Here is a 19,982-nt window from a genome sequence, read left to right as displayed (position 1 = left end):
TCCGGTCTACAGCTCCCAGCATGAGCAAGGCAGAAGATGGGTGATTTCTGCATTTCCATCTGAGGTACCGGGTTCATCTCACTAGGGAGTGCCAGACAGTGGGCACAGGTCAGTGGGTGCGCGCACCGTGCGCAAGCCAAAGAGGGGCGAGGCATTGCCTCACTTGGGAAGCGCAAGGGGTCAGGGAGTTCCCTTTCGTGGTCAAAGAAAGGGGTGACAGACGGCACCTGGAAAATCGGGTCACTCCCACCCGAATACTGTGCTTTTCCAACGGGCTTAAAAAACGGTGCATCAGGAGATTATATCCCGCACCTGGCTCAGAGGGTCCTATGCCCATGGAGTCTCGCTGATTGCTAGCACAGCAGTCTGAGATCAAACTGCAAGGCAGCAGCGAGGCTGGGGGAGGGGCGCCCGCCATTGCCCAGGCTTGCTTAGGTAAACAAAGCAGCCAGGAAGCTCGAACTGGGTGGAGCCCACCACAGCTCAAGGAGGCCTGCCTGCCTCTGTAGGCTCCACCTCTGGGGGCAGGGCACAGACAAACAAAAAGACAGCAGTAACCTCTGCAGACTTAAATGTCCCTGTCTGACAGCTTTGAAGAGAGCAGTGGTTCTCCCAGCATGCAGCTGGAGATCTGAGAACGGGCAGACTGCCATCTCAAATGGGTCCCTGACCCCTGACCCCCGAGCAGCCTAACTGGGAGGCACCCCCAAAGCAGGGGCAGACTGACACCTCACACAGCTGGGTACTCCAACAGACCTGCAGCTGAGGGTCCTGTCTGTTAGAAGGAAAACTAACAGAAAGGACATCCACACCAAAAACCCATCTGTACATCACCATCATCAAAGACAAAAAGTAGATAAAACCACAAAGATGGGGAAAAAAACAGAGCAGAAAAACTGGAAACTCTAAAAAGCAGAGCGCCTCTCCTCCTCCAAAGGAACGCAGTTCCTCACCAGCAATGGAACAAAGCTGGACGGAGAATGACTTTGACGAGCTGAGAGGAGAAGGCTTCAGATGATCAAATTACTCCGAGCTATGGGAGGATATTCAAACCAAAGGCAAAGAAGTTAAAAACTTTGAAAAAAATTTAGAAGAATGTATAACTAGAATAACCAATACAGAGAAGTGCTTAAAGGAGCTGATGGAGCTGAAAACCAAGGCTCGAGAACTACATGAAGAATGCAGAAGCCTCAGGAGCCGATGCGATCAAATGGAAGAAAGGGTGTCAGCCCTCGAAGATGAAATGAATGAAATGAAGCAAGAAGGGAAGTTTAGAGAAAAAAGAATAAAAAGAAACGAACAAAGCCTCCAAGAAATATGGTACTATGTGAAAAGACCAAATCTACGTCTGATTGGTGTACCTGAAAGTGATGGGGAGAATGGAACCAAGTTGGAAAACACTCTGCAGGATATTATCCAGGAGAACTTCCCCAATCTAGCCAGGCAGGCCAACATTCAGATTCAGGAAATACAGAGAACGCCACAAAGATACTCCTCGAGAACAGCAACTCCAAGACACATAATTGTCAGATTCACCAAAGTTGAAATGAAGGAAAAAATGTTAAGGGCAGCCAGAGAGAAAGGTCGGGTTACCCTCAAAGGGAAGCCCATCAGACTAACAGCAGATCTCTGGGCAGAAACTCTACAAGCAAGAAGAGAGTGGGGGCCAATATTCAACATTCTTAAAGAAAACAATTTTCAACCCAGAATTTCATATCCAGCCAAACTAAGCTTCATAAGTGAAGGAGAAATAAAATACTTTACAGACAAGTAAATGCTGAGAGATTTTGTCACCACCAGGCCTGCCCTAAAAGAGCTCCTGAAGGAAGCGCTAAACATGGAAAGGCACAACCGGTACCAGCCGCTGCAAAGTCAGGCCAAAATGTAAAGACCATCGAGACTAGGAAGAGATTGCATCAACTAACAAGCAAAATAACCAGCTAACATCATAATGACAGGATCAAATTCACACATAACAATATTAACTTTAAATGTAAATGGACTAAATGCTCCAATTAAAAGACACAGACTGGCAAATTGGATAAAGAGTCAAGACCTATCAGTGTGCTGTATTCAGGAAACCCATCTCACGTGCAGAGACACACATAGGCTCAAAATAAAAGGATGGAGGAAGATCTACCAAGCAAATGGAAAGCAAAAAAAGGCAGGGGTTGCAATCCTAGTCTCTGATAAAATAGACTTGAAACCAACAAAGATCAAAAGAGACAAAGAAGGCCATTACATAATGGTAAAGGGATCAATTCAACAAGAAGAGCTAACTATCCTAAATATATATGCACCCAATACAGGAGCACCCAGATTCATAAAGCAAGTCCTGAGTGACCTACACAGAGACTTAGACTCCCACACATGAATAATGGGAGACTTTAACACACCACTGTCAACATTAGACAGATCAACGAGACAGAAAGTCAACAAGGATACCCAGGAACTGAACTCAGCTCTGCACCAAACGGACCTAATAGACATCTACAGAACTCCCCACCCCAAATCAACAGAATATACATTTTTTTCAGCACCACACCACACCTATTCCGAAATTGACCACATACTTGGAAGTAAAGCTCTCCTCAGTAAATGTAAAAGAACAGAAATTATAACAAACTATCTCTCAGATCACAGTGCAATCAAGCTAGAACTCAGGATTAAGAATCTCACTCCAAACCGCTCAACTACATGGAAACTGAACAACCTGCTCCTGAATGACTACTGGGTACATAACGAAATGAAGGCAGAAATAAAGATGTTCTTTGAAACCAACGAGAACCAAGACACAACATACCAGAATCTCTGGGATGCATTCAAAGCATTCTGTAGAGGGAAATTTATAGCACTAAATGCCCACAAGAGAAAGCAGGAAAGATCCAAAATTGACACCCTAACATCACAATTAAAAGAACTAGAAAAGCAAGAGCAAACACATTCAAAAGCTAGCAGAAGGCAAGAAATAACTAAAATCAGAGCAGAACTGAAGGAAACAGAAACAAAAAAAACCCTTCAAAAAATTAATGAATCTAGGAGCTGGTTTTTTGAAAGGATCAACAAAATTGATAGACCGCTAGCAAGACTAATAAAGAAAAAAAGAGAGAAGAATCAAATAGATGCAATAAAAAATGATAAAGGGGATATCACCACCAATCCCACAGAAATACAAACTACCATCAGAGAATATTACAGACACCTCTATGCAAATAAACTAGAAAATCTAGAAGAAATGGATAAATTCCTCGACACATACACTCTCCCAAGACTAAACCGGGAAGAAGTTGAATCACTGAATAGACCAATAACAGGAGCTGAAATTGTGGCAATAATCAATAGCTTACCAACCAAAAAGAGTCCAGGACCAGATGGATTCACAGCCAAATTCTACCAGAGGTACAAGGAGGAACTGGTACCATTCCTTCTGAAACTATTCCAATCAATAGAAAAAGAGGGAATCCTCCATAACTCATTTTATGAGGCCAGCATCATCCTGATACCAAAGCCGGGCAGAGACACAACCAAAAAAGAGAATTTTTGACCAATATCCTTGATGAACATTGATGCAAAAATCCTCAATAAAATACCGGCAAACTGAATCCAGCAGCACGTCAAAAAGCTTATCCACCATGATCAGGTGGGCTTCATCCCTAGGATGCAAGGCTGGTTCAATATATGCAAATCAATAAATGTAATCCAGCATATAAACAGAACCAAAGACAAAAACCACATGATTATCTCAACAGATGTAGAAAAGGCCTTTGACAAAATTCAACAACCCTTCATGCTAAAAACTCTCAATAAATTAGGTATTGATGGGACATATCTCAAAATAATAAGAGCTATCTATGACAAACCCACAGCCAATATCATACTGAATGGGCAAAAACTGGAAGCATTCCCTTTGAAAACTGGCACAAGACAGGGATGCCCTCTCTCACCACTCCTATTCGACATAGTGTTGGAAGTTCTGGCCAGGGCAATTAGGCAGGAGAAGGAAATAAAGGGTATTCAATTAGGAAAAGAGGAAGTCAAATTGACCCTGTTTGCAGATGACATGATTGTATATCTAGAAAACCCCACTGTCTCAGCCCAAAATCTCCTTAAGCTGATCAGCAACTTCAGCAAAGTCTCAGGATACAAAATCAATGTACAAAAATCACAAGCATTCTTATACACCAATAACAGACAAACAGAGAGCCAAATCATGAGTGAACTCCCATTCACAATTGCTTCAAAGAGAATAAAATACCTAGGAATCCAACTCACAAGGGACGTGAAGGACCTCTTCAAGGAGAACTACAAACCACTGCTCAATGAAATAAAAGAGGATACAAAGAAATGGAAGAACATTCCATGCTCATGGGTAGGAAAAATCAATATCATGAAAATGGCCATACTGCCCAAGGTAATTTATAGATTCAATGCCATCCCCATCAAGCTACCAATGACTTTCTTCACAGAATTGGAAAAAACTACTTTAAAGTTCATATGGAACCAAAAAAGAGCCCGCATCGCCAAGTCAATCCTAAGCCAAAAGAACAAAGCTGGAAGCATCACACTACCTGACTTCAAACTATACTACAGGGCTACAGTTACAAAAACAGCATGGTACTGGTACCAAAACAGAGATATAGATCAATGGAACAGAACAGAGCCCTCAGAAATAATGCTGCATATCTACAACTATCTGATCTTTGACAAACCTGAGAAAAACAAGCAATGGGGAAAGGATTCCCTATTTAATAAATGGTGCTGGGAAAACTGGCTAGCCATATGCAGAAAGCTGAAACTGGATCCCTTCCTTACACCTTATACAAAAATCAATTCAAGATGGATTAAAGACTTAAACGTTAGACCTAAAACCATAAAAACCCTAGAAGAAAACCTAGGCATTACCATTCAGGACATAGGCATGGGCAAGGACTTCATGTCTAAAACACCAAAAGCAATGGCAACAAAAGCCAAAATTGACAAATGGGATCTAATTAAACTAAAGAGCTTCTGCACAGCAAAAGAAACTACCATCAGAGTGAACAGGCAACCTACAAAATGGGAGAAAATTTTTGCAACCTGCTCATCTGACAAAGGGCTAATATCCAGAATCTACAATGAACTCCAACAAATTTACAAGAAAAAAACAAATAACCCCATCAAAAAGTGGGCAAAGGACATGAACAGACACTTCTCAAAAGAAGACATTTATGCAGCCAAAAAACACATGAAAAAATGCTCACCATCACTGGCCATCAGAGAAATGCAAAGCAAAACCACAATGAGATACCATCTCACACCAGTTAGAATGGCAATCATTAAAAAGTCAGGAAACAACAGGTGCTGGAGAGGATGTGGAGAAATAGGAACACTTTTACACTGTTGGTGGGACTGTAAACTAGTTCAACCCTTGTGGAAGTCAGTGTGGCGATTCCTCAGGGATCTAGAACTAGAAATACCATTTGACCCAGCCATCCCATTACTGGGTATATACCCAAAGGACTGTAAATCATGCTGCTATAAAGACACATGCACACGTATGTTTATTGCGGCATTACTCACAATAGCAAAGACTTGGAACCAACCCAAATGTCCAACAATGATAGACTGGATTAAGAAAATGTGGCACATATACACCATGGAATACTATGCAGCCATAAAAAATGATGAGTTCATGTCCTTTGTAGGGACATGGATGAAATTGGAAATCATCATTCTCAGTAAACTATCACAAGAACAAAAAACCAAACACCGCATATTCTCACTCATAGGTGGGAAGTGAACAATGAGAACACATGGACACAGGAAGGGAGACATCACACTCTGGGGACTGTTGTGGGGTGGGGGGAGGGGGGAGGGATAGCATTGGGGGATATACCTAAAGTATAATAATAATAAAAATTAAAAAAAAGAACTGCATTTAATAAACACTGAATGAGCCACAGCGTCCTGCAGGGAGAGCAGGACTGAGGGCATCGACTGTATGTCTGCGTAATTGATGGAAATAGCATGCACCACTTGCAAAATGGAAAAATCATTACTCTAAGCTGTTAAGTATGTAAAATATCCTTAAAAGATACCTATGATCTTCTGCAAGTCAAATTTCTGGACTTTTAATTAATAATTTTAAAACTGCAGAGAAAAATATAAATGGATAAAATGCAATTTTACATAATGTAAACGACTCCAAAGCCTTTTATCAAGGAACAGTTTATTTTAATACATAAAATGTTTCCTTACGAGCAGTAAACCTTTTCCCAGAAAGTCTATATTCAGAGAGCATACAATTTGAATGCTGATTATTTTAACATGAAAAGTGATTACAAGAAAAACAAACTGCATTTAGCCTCAGGAGAATTGACAGTTAAACAGCACAGTCAATTTTAGGTGGATGTGTGTCTTTTCCTATGTATAACAGGAAGGGTTTTGAAACATACGTATTTTTCTGGAGGGGAATCTTGAGTAAGTTATCTCATGTCTTTCTACATTTTGTCCTTGGGGAGAAAGGACACACAGAGGAGGTCATGGTGTTCCAACATTCGCTGGAATTACAGTGTTAGTGTCAAGGTCTATTCCACTGTGTCTCCATAGCATCTCCAGAATAAGCACCTTTTCTTCTCCAAACAGTGGGGTCAGGGTAGCTTTATGACTGATGGGTTGTGACGGATGAAGTTTCCTTTAGTCTTCGAGCAATAGTTGGATGTCTATTAATTCCATCCCACCACCGCATGAGCCACAAGGAGATAACACATCCCAACGGTGCAGGACACAACCATCATTGGGAAGCCCAACCTGAAATACAAAGAGAAATGAGTTATGGCATCTGAAATCTGGACAATCTCATGAGATACGGACTCATAGCTCATGAGAACATGGCCTTAGCACCTTTGCATTTTCACAACGGCCACTACCTTTTATTTCTATAAATCAGAAAGTTAGTTTTAGACTAAATTATGTGAATGCATGCTTCTATTAGACATCCTCCATTGTGTGCAATTTTATTTGAGACCTGCTTAAGGTTTTCTCAAATTTTTAATGGCTACATGGAGCCTCTGTTTGTTCATCTATATTAGACTGTTGCTCTTTCAATGCCATGTACTGGGCCACCATTTAAATCTCTGGATGTTTCCTCTACTTGTGTCATCTTCCAACTTTTCTTCTCTGGAGATTTCCCAGAGATCCCACCTTCCTGCAGGCTCCTGAAGTCCCTCACACTTAAGGCCAAGGAGAGCTTGAGAAGTAGTGTTAGAAAATAAGGCCAACTGTTGTCTAAGGAAAGGCAGAGGGAAAAAGAAGTTTTTCTTCTGTAGTCGGTGAGGTGTGAGACGTGTGGACAAGGAGGGTATGCACAGATACAAAAGCAGTCATGAGAAGAGAGAAGCATCCCTCATTGTGTGCCTCCTCCAACGTACCCACATCTCCACAAATTCCTACCCCAGCTTCCAAGCACTGACAGATGCCACTTGGCATGGGTAACGCATGCTCTGTAGCCATTGCTCAGTGCTGCCTGGTCACTAAGGGAAGCCCCTGCAAATGTTACAATTTTGGTTTCAAAAGGCTTAAGTTTTAGCAGTAAGAGCCTAGCATGTGGTAATTATAATAGTAAGGATCATGACATTCTCTCTTCCCTGGCCATAAGTGTAGGAAGAGGCTACTCAGAAAGAGCCACAGCAAGGGTTCCTCAACAGAGCTACAATTAAACACAAAAACTGATTCCATGAGCAAGACAGCTCCCAAAATTATAGAGCAGACTTGGGCATTTCAAGAAAGTGGTAGGATTCTTTGGCTTCTTTTCTGAACACATTTTATTTTACAAAACAAACAAAAAGAAACACAGAAAACATTTTGGGAAAACTACTTAAATTTCTTGAACTTTATCAACTTTGTTTTTGAAAATAGCTGAACATGTTTGCAAAATGTCAGCCCTGATCATTGAGTTCTGGAAAAACACAACACACGACAGTGTCTGGTCAACTCCAGGCATCACAGACATCACTGCAAGCCTTCATGGAAGCACAAAGCCTTGGTTCCTCTGTGACAGATTGTGTAGAGTGAGTCAGTGTCAGGTAAGATGCTGAGAATCTCAATCCGGGTGCCAAGACACCTGCCCATGTTTTAGAAGCAAATTTGCCTTGCCAAGGGGTGAATTCCACAAAAAGCAGACCTTGCTTGAGAAGCCCAAGACTGGAGAAAGTTCCTGGTGGGTGGTTTTGCTGTGCTCCCAAGTGAGAGCCACTGATGTCTTGGGGATGGCACTGACACAGAGAAGGAGCGTCACCTAGCATCACCAAACATTTTCATTTCACCCAGAACTGATGCAAGCACTCAGACCCATCAGAAACCCTACTCTCCCTCACAACATCTAGTCACTGTGACACTCTCCATGCACAGGACCCTCTCAACTGCCCACAGTGCCTCTGGAATTGGCATCATCACACCTACTGGAGAGGTGGGATGTTGAGAGGTAAGCAGGCTTGCCTGGGTCTCTCAGCTAGTTTGCTCTGGTGTGACAATCCAAATGCATCAGTCTAACTCTAAAGTGTGTACTCTTAATCACTACATATGCTGCCTCCCTGTGGACATGGATAAACCATAACAATGGCAACCTGCCATTAGTAAGTAAATGACTTACTGAATATCTGCTGTACGCTAAGGGCCTCATAGAATAGACGTTGATGTTGTCTATTATTTCCCAAACATGGTGAAGCATGTCATGTTACCCCTATTATATAGATGAAGCAACTGAAGCTTGCATATAGTAGGGAACTTGACAAAGGCCACCACCAGTAAAAGGCAGAGATGGTGTCTTGGAATATTCTTCTGGCTTCAAAACCCAAATACATTTTCCCGACAGAGACAGGTACCACAATACACTAGCTTAGGGCTCTAGTTTTCAATTCCTGCTCTTGCCCAGTGGCATCACCTTGGAAAAGTATTAAACATCTCCGTAACTCAATTTCTTTGTCTATAAAATGAAGGTAATAACAGTACCTAAGAGTGCTATGAGGATTCCATGAGTTCACCCTTATAAATCCCTTAGAACAGTGAGAACAATGTTTGGCCACATAATGAGCCCTCAAGAAGTTTTAGCCACAGACCAGTGCCCCTCAAACTGGGACACCTGCCCTAAAGTGCATGTTGACTGGGATTACAAAGTGCCCAAAATCACAGAGTAGGCCTGGAGCACCTCCCTGGTGCATGAGTTGTGTTTGGTGGTAAGGAATTTAACAATACAAATATATAAGGGTTTACTGGAGAAGAGAATGTAATTGTTTTACTCTCAAATTAAGATGATAAAGCAGTCTTCTAGTTATCAAGCAAGATGAAGTGGATGCATTTCTTCCAATTCCTCCCACTAAGCAGAGCTAAAAGCTTGGCATTTTACAGAAAATAAGCATAAGGAGACCGTAAAGATGAAGAGGAGGCAGATCAGCTGGGGACCTTGGGATCCCGAAGAATGGCATGGAGGTGGGTTTCCTTTTTGTTTCCCCTTATATATCCTAGACTAGATGCTGGGAAGCTGATACATCAGGGGGTACTGGAAAGAAAACAAAAAGCCCCAAGAGAAGCCTGCTCTCCCTAGCCAGAAAGCCATGAAAGGGCACTAAAGCTAGACATAACACTCCTAGATAATAACCGCTCCTGCCAAATTCCACAGGAAAGAAAAACTAAGCTCCTTGGTGAAGGCCAAGTGGGAACCAGAACTTCCACACTCACCAGGCTGTAGCAAGCCCCTCTGCTGTGGTAACAGCGGAGACCACATGGGGATCCTGCGAGCCAGGGGTATTTCAAGTTGAATGAGAAAAGCCAATCAACAGAAGCCAATACTGAGGTGATACAGATGTCGAAATTACCTGAAAAGGATTTCAAAGCAGCTACCATAAAAATTCTTCAACAAGCAATGACAAACACACTTGAAATAAATGAAAAAAAAAATGGAAAGTCTCAGACAAGAAATTGAAACTATAAAGGAGGACCACATGGAAATTTTTCAGTTCAACTGAAGTAAAACTCTTAACGGAATGGGCACAATAATATAATGGAGAGTATAAAGGAAAGAATCAATGAACTTGAAGATAGAACAATAGAAATTGTTCATCTGAAAAATGAAAAAAGACTAAAAAAACAAAAGGAACCAACCCTCAGGGATCTGTGGGACAGGAACAAAAGATCTAACAATTGTATCATTGGAGAAAGAGGGCAGGGATGAAAAAGTATTCAAAGAAATAATGATTAAAAAATTGGTAAAAAATATAAACCTAGAGATTTAAGAAGCTGGGAAAATCCTAAAAAGTCTAGGCACCCCCCAAAATCTATGCCAAGACACAACAATCAACAAATCAAACTCATGAAAACTAAAGAAAGATAAAATTTCTTGAAAGCAGTGAGAGATAAATGACAATTTACCTACAGAGAAAAACTACAAGTTTCTCCTCAGAAATCATGGAGGCCAGAAAAAAGTGACATAATATTTTTAATTACTAAAAGACAAGAACAATCAACCCCAATTTCTATATCCATCAAAAATATCCTTCAGGAATAAAGGGAGACTCAAGACACTCTCAGATGAAGAAAAACTAGAAGGGCAGCAGACTTACCCTCAAAGTACTGCTAAGAAGGTCTTCAAACAGAAATGAAATGATAAAAAGGAGGAATCTTGGAGTACCAGGAAGGAATAACAAAAGAAAGAGCAAATGTACGGTTAAATATGATAAATTTTCCTTTTCATCTTGAGTTTTAAAATTATGTTTGATGGTTGAAACAAAATAAATAGCAAAATAGTAAAAGCACGGATAAAGATAAACCACACAAACAGTAATCCAAAGAGCAGGAATGGCTATATTAATATCACATGAAGTATATTTCAGAGCAAAGAACATTTCCAAGGCAGAGAGGGATATTGCATATAGATAAAACAGTCAATCCACTGAGAGATCATAGTTATCCTGAATGTGTATTCACCAAATAACTGAGCTGAAAAATTGAAACAAAAACTGACAAAATGACAAGAGAAAGTAAATGACAAGAGAAAGTGGCACATGCACAAATGGATTGTAGACTGACAAATCCACTATTATAGATGGAGACTTTTACTCTCTCTCTCTGTAATTCATGGAAGAACTAGAAAGAAATTTAGCAGAGAGAACTCAACAACATCTTCCAGCAATCAAATCTTGCTGATACTACAGAGTGCTCCAGCCAACAACAGCAGAATGCACATTCCTTTCAGCATCCAAGAAACATTTAGCAAGTCAGATCATATTCTGGACCAAAAAATAAACATCAACAAGTTTAAAAGAATTAAAATTATACAGAGCGTTTTTTTTTCTTACCATAAGCAATCAAACTAATTTTGATTTCAAATTTGATTTGATTTGATTTGCTAATTTGATAAGAAATCAGTAACAGAAAGGCAACCAGAAACTATCCAAGCATTTTCAAATTAAATATTTTACTTCAAATAATTCATAGATCTAAGAGATTGTCACAAGGAAAATAAAACACATGGAACTGAATGAAAATGGAGCATCATTTTCTAATTCATGATCTCTGTGTTACCTCAACTGTATAAAGAAAATCATCTAGGAAAAGAGAGCAAATTAAAAACTACAGCTAACATGTCACTTGTTGAGAGGGAAACATATAGCACTAAATGTTTGTATTAGAAGAAAGAAAAGGTCTTAAATCAATAATTTAAGTTCCCATCTTAAGGAAATAGAAAAAGAATTTAAAAATAAACCCAAAAACAAGCAGAAGAAAAGAAATAATAAAGATAAGAGCATAAATTCATGAATTTAAAAATAGGAAAACAGTGGAGAAAAATCAATGAAACAAAGCTGATTTTTTTTAAAAGATCAATAAAATTAACCAACTTCTAGAAGGACTGACAAGTTAAAAGAGAAAAAAGACAAATGGTCAGTATGAATGAAACAGGAGTTATCACAAAAAACCTTCAGGGTTTAATCAAAAGATTAAAAGTTTCTCATATTAACTACTGTTGTACTATTAACAACTGTATACATATACATTTAACAACTAGAATGAAATAATTTAAATCACCCTATATATATTAGAGAATTTAAACTGGTAGTTAGAGACCTTCCAAAAAAGAAAATTGTACGGCCAGATTGTCTCACTGGTGAATTCTGTGAAATATTTAAAGAACTAACACTAATTCTATACAAATGCTTCCAGAAAATAAAAGGGGAGGGAACATCATTTTCTAACTTATTTTATGATCCCTGTATTACCTCAACCCTATAAAGAAAATCATCTAGGAAAATGAAGCAAATGAAAAAACTACAGCTAACATAATACTTAATAATGAGAAACTGAATGCTTCCCCCCAACAGGATTCTCATCACTCTTATTCAACGTAGTACTGAAAGACCAAGTCAGTATAAGGCAAAAGACACATAGACTAAAATAGATGAAATAAAATCTCTCTATTTGCAGATGACATGATAGTTTACATTAAAAAATCCCAAGAAACCGAAAAAAAAAGAAGCAAAACAAAACACTTCTAAAACTAATCAGTGAGCAGTAAGTTCAGCAAGGACCGCAACACAAAATCAACATTCAAACCTTATTTTTTCCTATAAACTACCAATGAATACATAAAAATTAAAATTAAAAACACAATACCACTTAAAATCACTCTAATTAAAATTAAACACTTAGGCATAAACTTAAATCTTGTTTTAAACTTAAATTGTGTTTGTAACTTACAGCACACCAGCATCTGTGTGCTGTAAGTTACAAAATGGTGATTAAAAAAAAAAAAAACCCAAAGCAGTTCTAGATAAATGGAGAGACATAGAGTGTTCATTAATGGCAGACTCAACATAGACAAAATGTTAATTTGCCCCAAATTGATTATAGGTTTAATGCAATTCCTAGCAGGAATTTTTCTAGCCATAGACAAGCTTATCCTAAAATGTATATGGAAAGGCACAGGCTCTAGAGAATAGCAAAGACAATCTTAACAAAGAAGAATTGAATAGGAGACCCACTCTATCCAACATGAAGGTCTACTATGTAGCACCAGTAATCAAGGCAATACAGCACGGATGCAGATATAGACACATGGATCAATGGGCCAGAACACAGAACCTGAAAACAGACCCACAAAGACATGCCCAACTTATTTTTTTTAAGATATGGGGTCTCACTCTGTCATTCAGGCTGGAGCGCATTGGCGTCATCACAGCTCCCTACAGCCTTGACCTCCAAGGCTCAAGGGATGCTCTTGCCTCAGCCTCCCAGCCAGCTGGAACTACAGGTGCCACCATGCCCAGCATGCCCAACTTATTTTTGACAAAGATGCAAAAGTGAGTCTTTGGAAGAATAGCCTTTTCTTTCTTTATATTTGTATAAATGTAAGGGGTATAAGTGCAGTTTCGTAACATGGACATATTGCATAGTGGTGAGGTCTGGGCTTTTAGTGTAATATCACCAGAATAATGTACTTTTAAGTAATTTCCCATCCCTCACCCTCTCCCACCCTCCCACCTTTGAGTCGACAATGTCTATTATTCCATACTGTATGTCCATGTGAGACAGACTAGACATAGGACTCAGCCCACCTCCACTATCGTATTTTTCCATACATGCCCACTGACCAGACTTTGCAAGCTGTCTGAAGAAACTGAGATAAGCAGCTTCCCACCATAAATCTTATTCAAGGTGCCATACCTGCTGACTGCAGGACCTCAAAAAACCTAAAATAGGCAACATCCTAACATAAATCTCACTCAAAAAAGTTAACCCCATCACCAGCAGAATAATGAGCCATCTTTAACCCATGACTTATTGTAATACTGAAATCCCCACCCAGGGAGGGGTTTATCTGCCATTTTCTAATCATGTGACATATGGATTAGCATGCCCCCTTACTAGCCTGTGCACCCGAACACTCCACCCTGCACTTTCAGTGATGCTTACCTATTCCTGCTTGTCACCCTCCTTAAGACACCACAATGCACTCCCCTCAGGGTGTCAGCCAGGTAACTTTTGCTCCTGCACTAAATCTCCCTTATGCCCAACCTTTCTGGGTCTAAGTCTTAATGGGCCTTGTCTAAAAACTGTTTGCCTAGGCTCGTGTTAATTTCTATTACATTGAGAGCCAAAAATCTCGTGCTGATAACACATGTACATGTTATTTAAGCTCCTGCTTATAAGTGAGAACACATGGTATTTGTCTTTCTGTTTCTGAGTTATTTCACTTAAGAAAAGGACCTCCAGTTCCATCCATGTTGCCACAAATGACATGATTTCATTTGTTATGGCTGAGTAGTATTCCACTGAGCATATACACCACACTTTAGGATGCCCTTTTTGACAAATACTTCTAGAGCAATTGGGTATCTAAATGTTAGAAAATAAATTTCAACCTCGACCTCACACTTTATACAAACATTAACTCATAATGGATCATAGATTTAAATGCAAAATGTAAAACTACAAAACATTTAGAAGAAAACATAGGATAAAAATCTGAGGCCTACAGTTTAGTGAAGAGTTCTTAGGCATGACACGAAAAGTATGATCCCGTAAGAAAAAAAAATTGATAAAATCAACTCCATCAAAATAAAAATATTTTTTAGAACATTTGCTCAATAAAAGTCCCTGCTAAGGGGGTATAAAGACATGCTACTGACTAGGAGAAAATATTTGCAGACCATAGACGAGTCAAAGGATTCTTATCTAGAATATATGACGAGATTTCAAAACTCAACGGTACAAACACCAAACAATCCAATTAGAAAATGAGCAAAAGACATGAAGAGACATTTCACTGAAGCTGTATCAGTGGAAAACCAGCACACAAAAAGATGCCTCACATCACTAGCCATTAGAGAAGTGGGCGATAATGCGGCTGCTGTGAGTGGTTGTAATGCTGGCATGATGGAGATGTCCCTGGCTATGGGAGGGCCCTTCCTGTGGGGAGACAGGCAGCAGATGCCCAGGGCACAGCTGGCTGGGAGGCAGGCGCCCTCCTGGGAAGCAGGGCTGCTGGGCTAGGAGGAGACTGTGCCTCAGGGAGAAGGTGAGGCTGCCCTGGTACTGGGTGGAAGTGAATGGTGAGGACCTGGCCAAATGTAGGTGACAGGACAGCCTCTGTGTCCATTTAACAAGGCAGAGTTTCAGACAGGGTGCGAGGCTGCCAGAGAGACATGTAATACTCACTGAGCTTCAGGAGAGCTGATCACCCCAGGCCAAGGCCAATACTGCCCAGTGTCCTCACTAAGAACCCCCTCAGGAAACAGGTTCCAACCCAGCCACTGGGGGGTGGGGGTGTAGGGAGTGAAGAGAGACAGAGAGAGAGAGAGGTAGGAGGGAAGGGAGAGGGAGAGAGAGACAGAGGGAGAAATGGAAGGCACTGAGAAACAGAATGGACAGGGGAGAGAGAGAGAAGGAAAAAGGGAGAGGGATCAGAGGAAGTACAGAAAGAGGGAGGAGGGAGGGGGGAGAGAAAGAGAAAGAAGGAGGGACAGAGGCAAGGAGAGAGGGAAAGAGAGAGAGGGGAAAATAGAGGGGAGAAAGGAGAGGCAGGAGGGGGAGAAGATTGACATCAAATGCCAGCTCTAGTATTTTATATCCTGGCTTCATCATCTGCTTGCAGGGTTACCGTGAACCAGCAAAGAATAACACTCACACTGAAAGGCATTTTGCACATGCCACAAGATCCCTGAAAGAGCCCTTATCTCATAAAGATGCATACAGTAGGGCTTCCATGAATGAAAATCTTCCCTTCCAGTCCAAAGACAACTCAAGGTAAACTGCTCCCTTTTTACAGACCAGGAGCCAACAAACTACAGCCTCAGGCCAAATGTGGTCACCACCTTTTTCTTGTCAGAAAACTCCGCTGGGACTGGGACTCAGCTGCCCATGCATTTGCTTGCTGTCTACGGCCGCCCCAGAGCCACCAAGGCAGAGTCCAGTGGAGCAGTTGTGACAGAGGCCTTGCGGTCCACAAAGCCTGAAATATGCATGCATCCTTACTGAAAACATTTGCTGACCCTAAGAATATCAGGTCCTGGGAAGGTGAAGGAGTTACAGGAAAGGGGTCCTGATCCAGACCCCAAGAGAGGATTCTTGGATCTTGCGCAAGAAAAAATTCAAGGTGAATCCATAGAGTAAAGCAAAAAGCAAGTGTATTAAGAAAGTAAAGGAATAAAGAATGGCTAGTCCATAGGCAGAGCAGCAGCTTGGGCTGCTGGACTAAGGATACGTGTAGCTATTTCTTGATTATATGCTAAACAAGGGGTGGATTATTCATAAGTTTTCCAGGAAAGGGGTGGGCAATTCCCAGAACTGAGGGTTCCTCCCATTTTTAGACTGTATAGACTAACTTCCTGATGTTGCCGTGGCATTTGTGAACTGTCAAGGTGCTGGTGGGAGTGTCTCTTACCAGGTGAGTGTGGCAGGCCAGGTCTCACGGACGCAGGCCTCCATAACAACTGTATCAGCACTGCCTGAGTGCTTAGGCTCAATATCAAAAGCTGAGAGAGGCAGTGTCCTTATACAAACACTGGAATGTAAAAAAAGCCCACCAAGAGTTTTGCCCAGGCCTTTCCTGGGCCTTGAAGCATGACAAGATAACGAGGGAATTCTTAACAGGACCCGTTTAGGATTAAACAAGTTTTACTGGGGGTCTGAAGAAACTCCCCAGGCTTCCACAAACAAGTTTATTCAGGGTCTGAAGGAACTCCCCAAACCTCCATGATTTAGCAAGAGAAAGACAATCACTCAAGCACCTGGACCCATTTAGATTAAGTAAATTTACTGAGGCTCCAGAGGAAGGTTTTCAGGACTCAAGTCTTAGTTATAGATTAGAAGTTAATCACTTATGTCTTTAGATGAATGAATCACACTTACATGTAGACATATAGCTTAGAAGGTTATAGCTGGAAGGCTGTAATCTTGAGTTGGTCTGGAGATATTTACCAGGCCTTCTCCCTTAACCAGTTATAGAAATAAAACTCTTTCCTTTCCCAGTTCATCTGCATCCTGTTATTGGGCTTTGAGAATAAGAAGCCCGACCCTCGGTTTGGTCCGGGAACAGGAATGCATTATAATTGGTGTATAATGAGCAGTGCGAACAATCAGAGGTCACTCTCATCGCCATCTTGGTTTTGGTGGGTTTTAGGCAGTTTCTTTATTGCAACCTGTTTTATCAGCAAGGTCTTTGTGACCTGTATCTTGTGCCAACCTCCTATCTCATCCCGTGAATTAGAATGCCTACCTTCCTGGGAATGCTGCCCAGTAGGCCTCAGCCTCATTTTACCCAACCCCTATTTAAGATGGAGTCGCTCTGGTTCAGACACCTCTGACAAAGGAACTTGTCAGCTTCTTGTCAGCCTCTATCTAAAATGCAAGGAAGTCCAGACCAATAAATATGTTGTGTAGTCTTAAATTTTCAACTATCACATTTTTTAAAGTAAAAGGAAATGGATGAAATTAAGTATAATAATATATTTTATTTAACCTAACATATCCAAAATATTATTTGACCATATAGTCAACATAACATTTTGATGGAATAGTTGACATTTTTTAAATAAAAAAATCCAGTATGGATGTTCTACTCATGGCACTGAAGCATGCCCTGAGAAGGACCCTATGGTCATCTCTGAAAAGAATGTGTGCTCAGAGTTCCCAGCAAAGGAATCTGGGAGCAGCCAACCCAGACATTCGCTCCTTCTCTATGAAGGACACTGATACCGCCTTGTCTCTCTCTCCCTCAGTGGCTAAGTTGGAACCTGTGTCCTGAGGGGTTTCTTAGTGAGGACACTGGGCAGTATTGGCCTTGGCCTGGGGTGATCAGCTCTCCTGAAGCTCAGTGAATGTTAAATGTCTTTCTGGCAGCCTCACACCCTGTCTGAAACTCTGCTTTGTTAAATGGACACAGAGGGTGTCCTGTCACCTACCTTTGGCCAGGTCCTCACCACTCACTCCTACCCAGTACCAGGGCAGCCTCACCTTTTCCCTGAGGCACAGTCTCCTCCCAGCCCAGCAGCCCTGCTTCCCAGGAGGGCACCCGCCTCCCAGCCATCCCTTGAATACAGGCAGGCTAACCTGGGGATCCAGGCCCTTGGTTCTGGGCCAAATAGAGGTTGCTAGGTGGAGGGTACCAAGTGAAAATGCTCTGTAATCCGCCTGCTCTTTACCAACTGGAGAGGATTTTCCTGTCCTGCCCACTGCTCCTGGACCGCCCTGTATGCAAATCCTCAATAAACCTTACGTCTCCTTCCCTGGCGACTTCTTCGCCCCTATCCAGCGGGAAGTCCCAATTCCCAAATACTGACCTCTGGAGTTGGGCGACATGGCTTCTCCCCTTTCTAGGTCCTGTGACCTCCATCTTGCTATTACTCATCTTTGGGCCCTGTACTTTTAACCTCCTTGTCAAATTAGTTTCCTCTAGGGTCAAGGCTATCAAGCCACAGATGGTCTTACAAATGGAACACCAAATGAGCTCAACTAACAACTTCTACTGAGGACCCATGGACCAACGCGCCAGCCCTTTGACTGGCCTAAAGAGTTCCCCATTGGGGGACACTACAACTGCAGGGCCCCTTCTTTGCCCCTATCCAGCAGGAAGTCCCAATTCCCAACAGCAATTGGGGTGTCCTGTTTAGAGGGGTGATTGAGAGATGAAGCCAGCTGGATTTCTTGGGTTGAGTGGGGACTTGGAGAACTTTTCTATCTAACTAGAGGATTGTAAATGCACCAATCAGCACTCTGTAAAAATGCACCAATCAGCACTCTGTGTCTAGCTAAAGGATTGTAAATGCACCAATCAGCACTCTGTGTCTAGCTAAAGGATTTTAAATGCACCAATCAGCACTCTATGTCTAGCTAAAGGATTGTAAATGCACTAATCAGCACTCTGTAAAAATGCACCAATCAGCACTCTGTGTCTAGCTAAAGGATTGTAAATGCACCAATCAGCACTCTGTAAAATGGACCAATCAGCACTCTGTAAAATGGACCAATCAGCACTCTGTAAAATGGACTAATCAGCAGGATGTGGGTCGGGACAAATAAGGGAATAAAAGCTGGCCACCCCAGCCAGCAGTGGCAACCTGCTGAGGTCCCCTTCCACACTGTGGAAGCTTTGTTCCTTCACGCTTCACACTAAATCTTACTGCTGCTCAACAAAACAAACAAAAGAAAAACTCCTACTGGAGTCAGAGGGGTCGCATGACAATGGCACACCTCTGTTTGGACTTGCCACATTTTAAGCTCAGCAGCCACAATGGCAGTGGAGGAAGGGGAAATAGTGTACTGGACAGAGGGCTCCAGGAAGGCCCGGCTTCCAGCTGAAAGCGGTTGGAAAGGCAGACTTGCAGCTGTGACCTGGCGCAGGGAGGGCCGGCCCGGGATGGGTCTTTCTAGGTGGATGCCTGTGATGTGCGGCCCCTGCCAAAAAAGCAGATCTGAGCCGGGAAGGCTGAGGGAGCTCCACCGCCCTACGGGGATCATCTCACACTGCAGCCTCTTCCTTATACATTTTGGAAGTCATGAAAAAAATTCCTCTATTACTGAGAAAATAAATAGCTTTGAGCAGTGTAACTTCTGTGAGATATGCAAAATTATCAGGTCCAGAGAGAATCGAGTATGGGACTTCAGTCACACGCCGTCACTCCTCCTCTCCTGCCCCCACACCCAGGGGCAACTGTTTAAAGACACTGTGTTCCCAACTAGCCGCCTCACCTATTATCTTCTTCTGCCTGGAATTTGTGATACAAAGAACAATGTATAGCTAATCAATAGCTTATGTTATTCTAATGTAAATTCTCGGTAACAACTTAGGAAGCGCCAGTTCTTTTTTCCTTAAAAACTCTTGTAACTGCAGCTAATCTGAGTGTACATTCAGGGCAAGTTGAATCTATGCTCCTGGCTTGGCCAGCCTCGAGCTTTGGACTCGAATAAACTCTATATTTAGTCATGTTTTATGAATCTTGATTTTTAGGGTTGAC

The 19,982-nt window shown here is 41.7% G+C and overlaps 1 protein-coding gene across 1 annotated transcript in view; it reads right to left on the bottom strand.

Moving 5' to 3' along the window:
- Nucleotides 1-6,196: 6,196 nt before the first annotated feature.
- OCA2 (OCA2 melanosomal transmembrane protein) overlaps nt 6,197-19,982 on the bottom strand; it is a 353,285-nt gene continuing 339,499 nt past the window's right edge. Inside the window, 1 exon segment of the mRNA NM_001131493.2 lies at nt 6,197-6,789. Coding sequence (NP_001124965.2) covers nt 6,705-6,789 — 85 coding nt within the window. The 3' untranslated portion in view covers nt 6,197-6,704.

Source organism: Pongo abelii, chromosome 16 (genome assembly GCF_028885655.2).
Source record: "Pongo abelii isolate AG06213 chromosome 16, NHGRI_mPonAbe1-v2.0_pri, whole genome shotgun sequence".
In the NCBI taxonomy this organism is placed as follows: domain Eukaryota; kingdom Metazoa; phylum Chordata; class Mammalia; order Primates; family Hominidae; genus Pongo; species Pongo abelii.
This window is presented reverse-complemented; position numbering and strand designations above follow the sequence as displayed.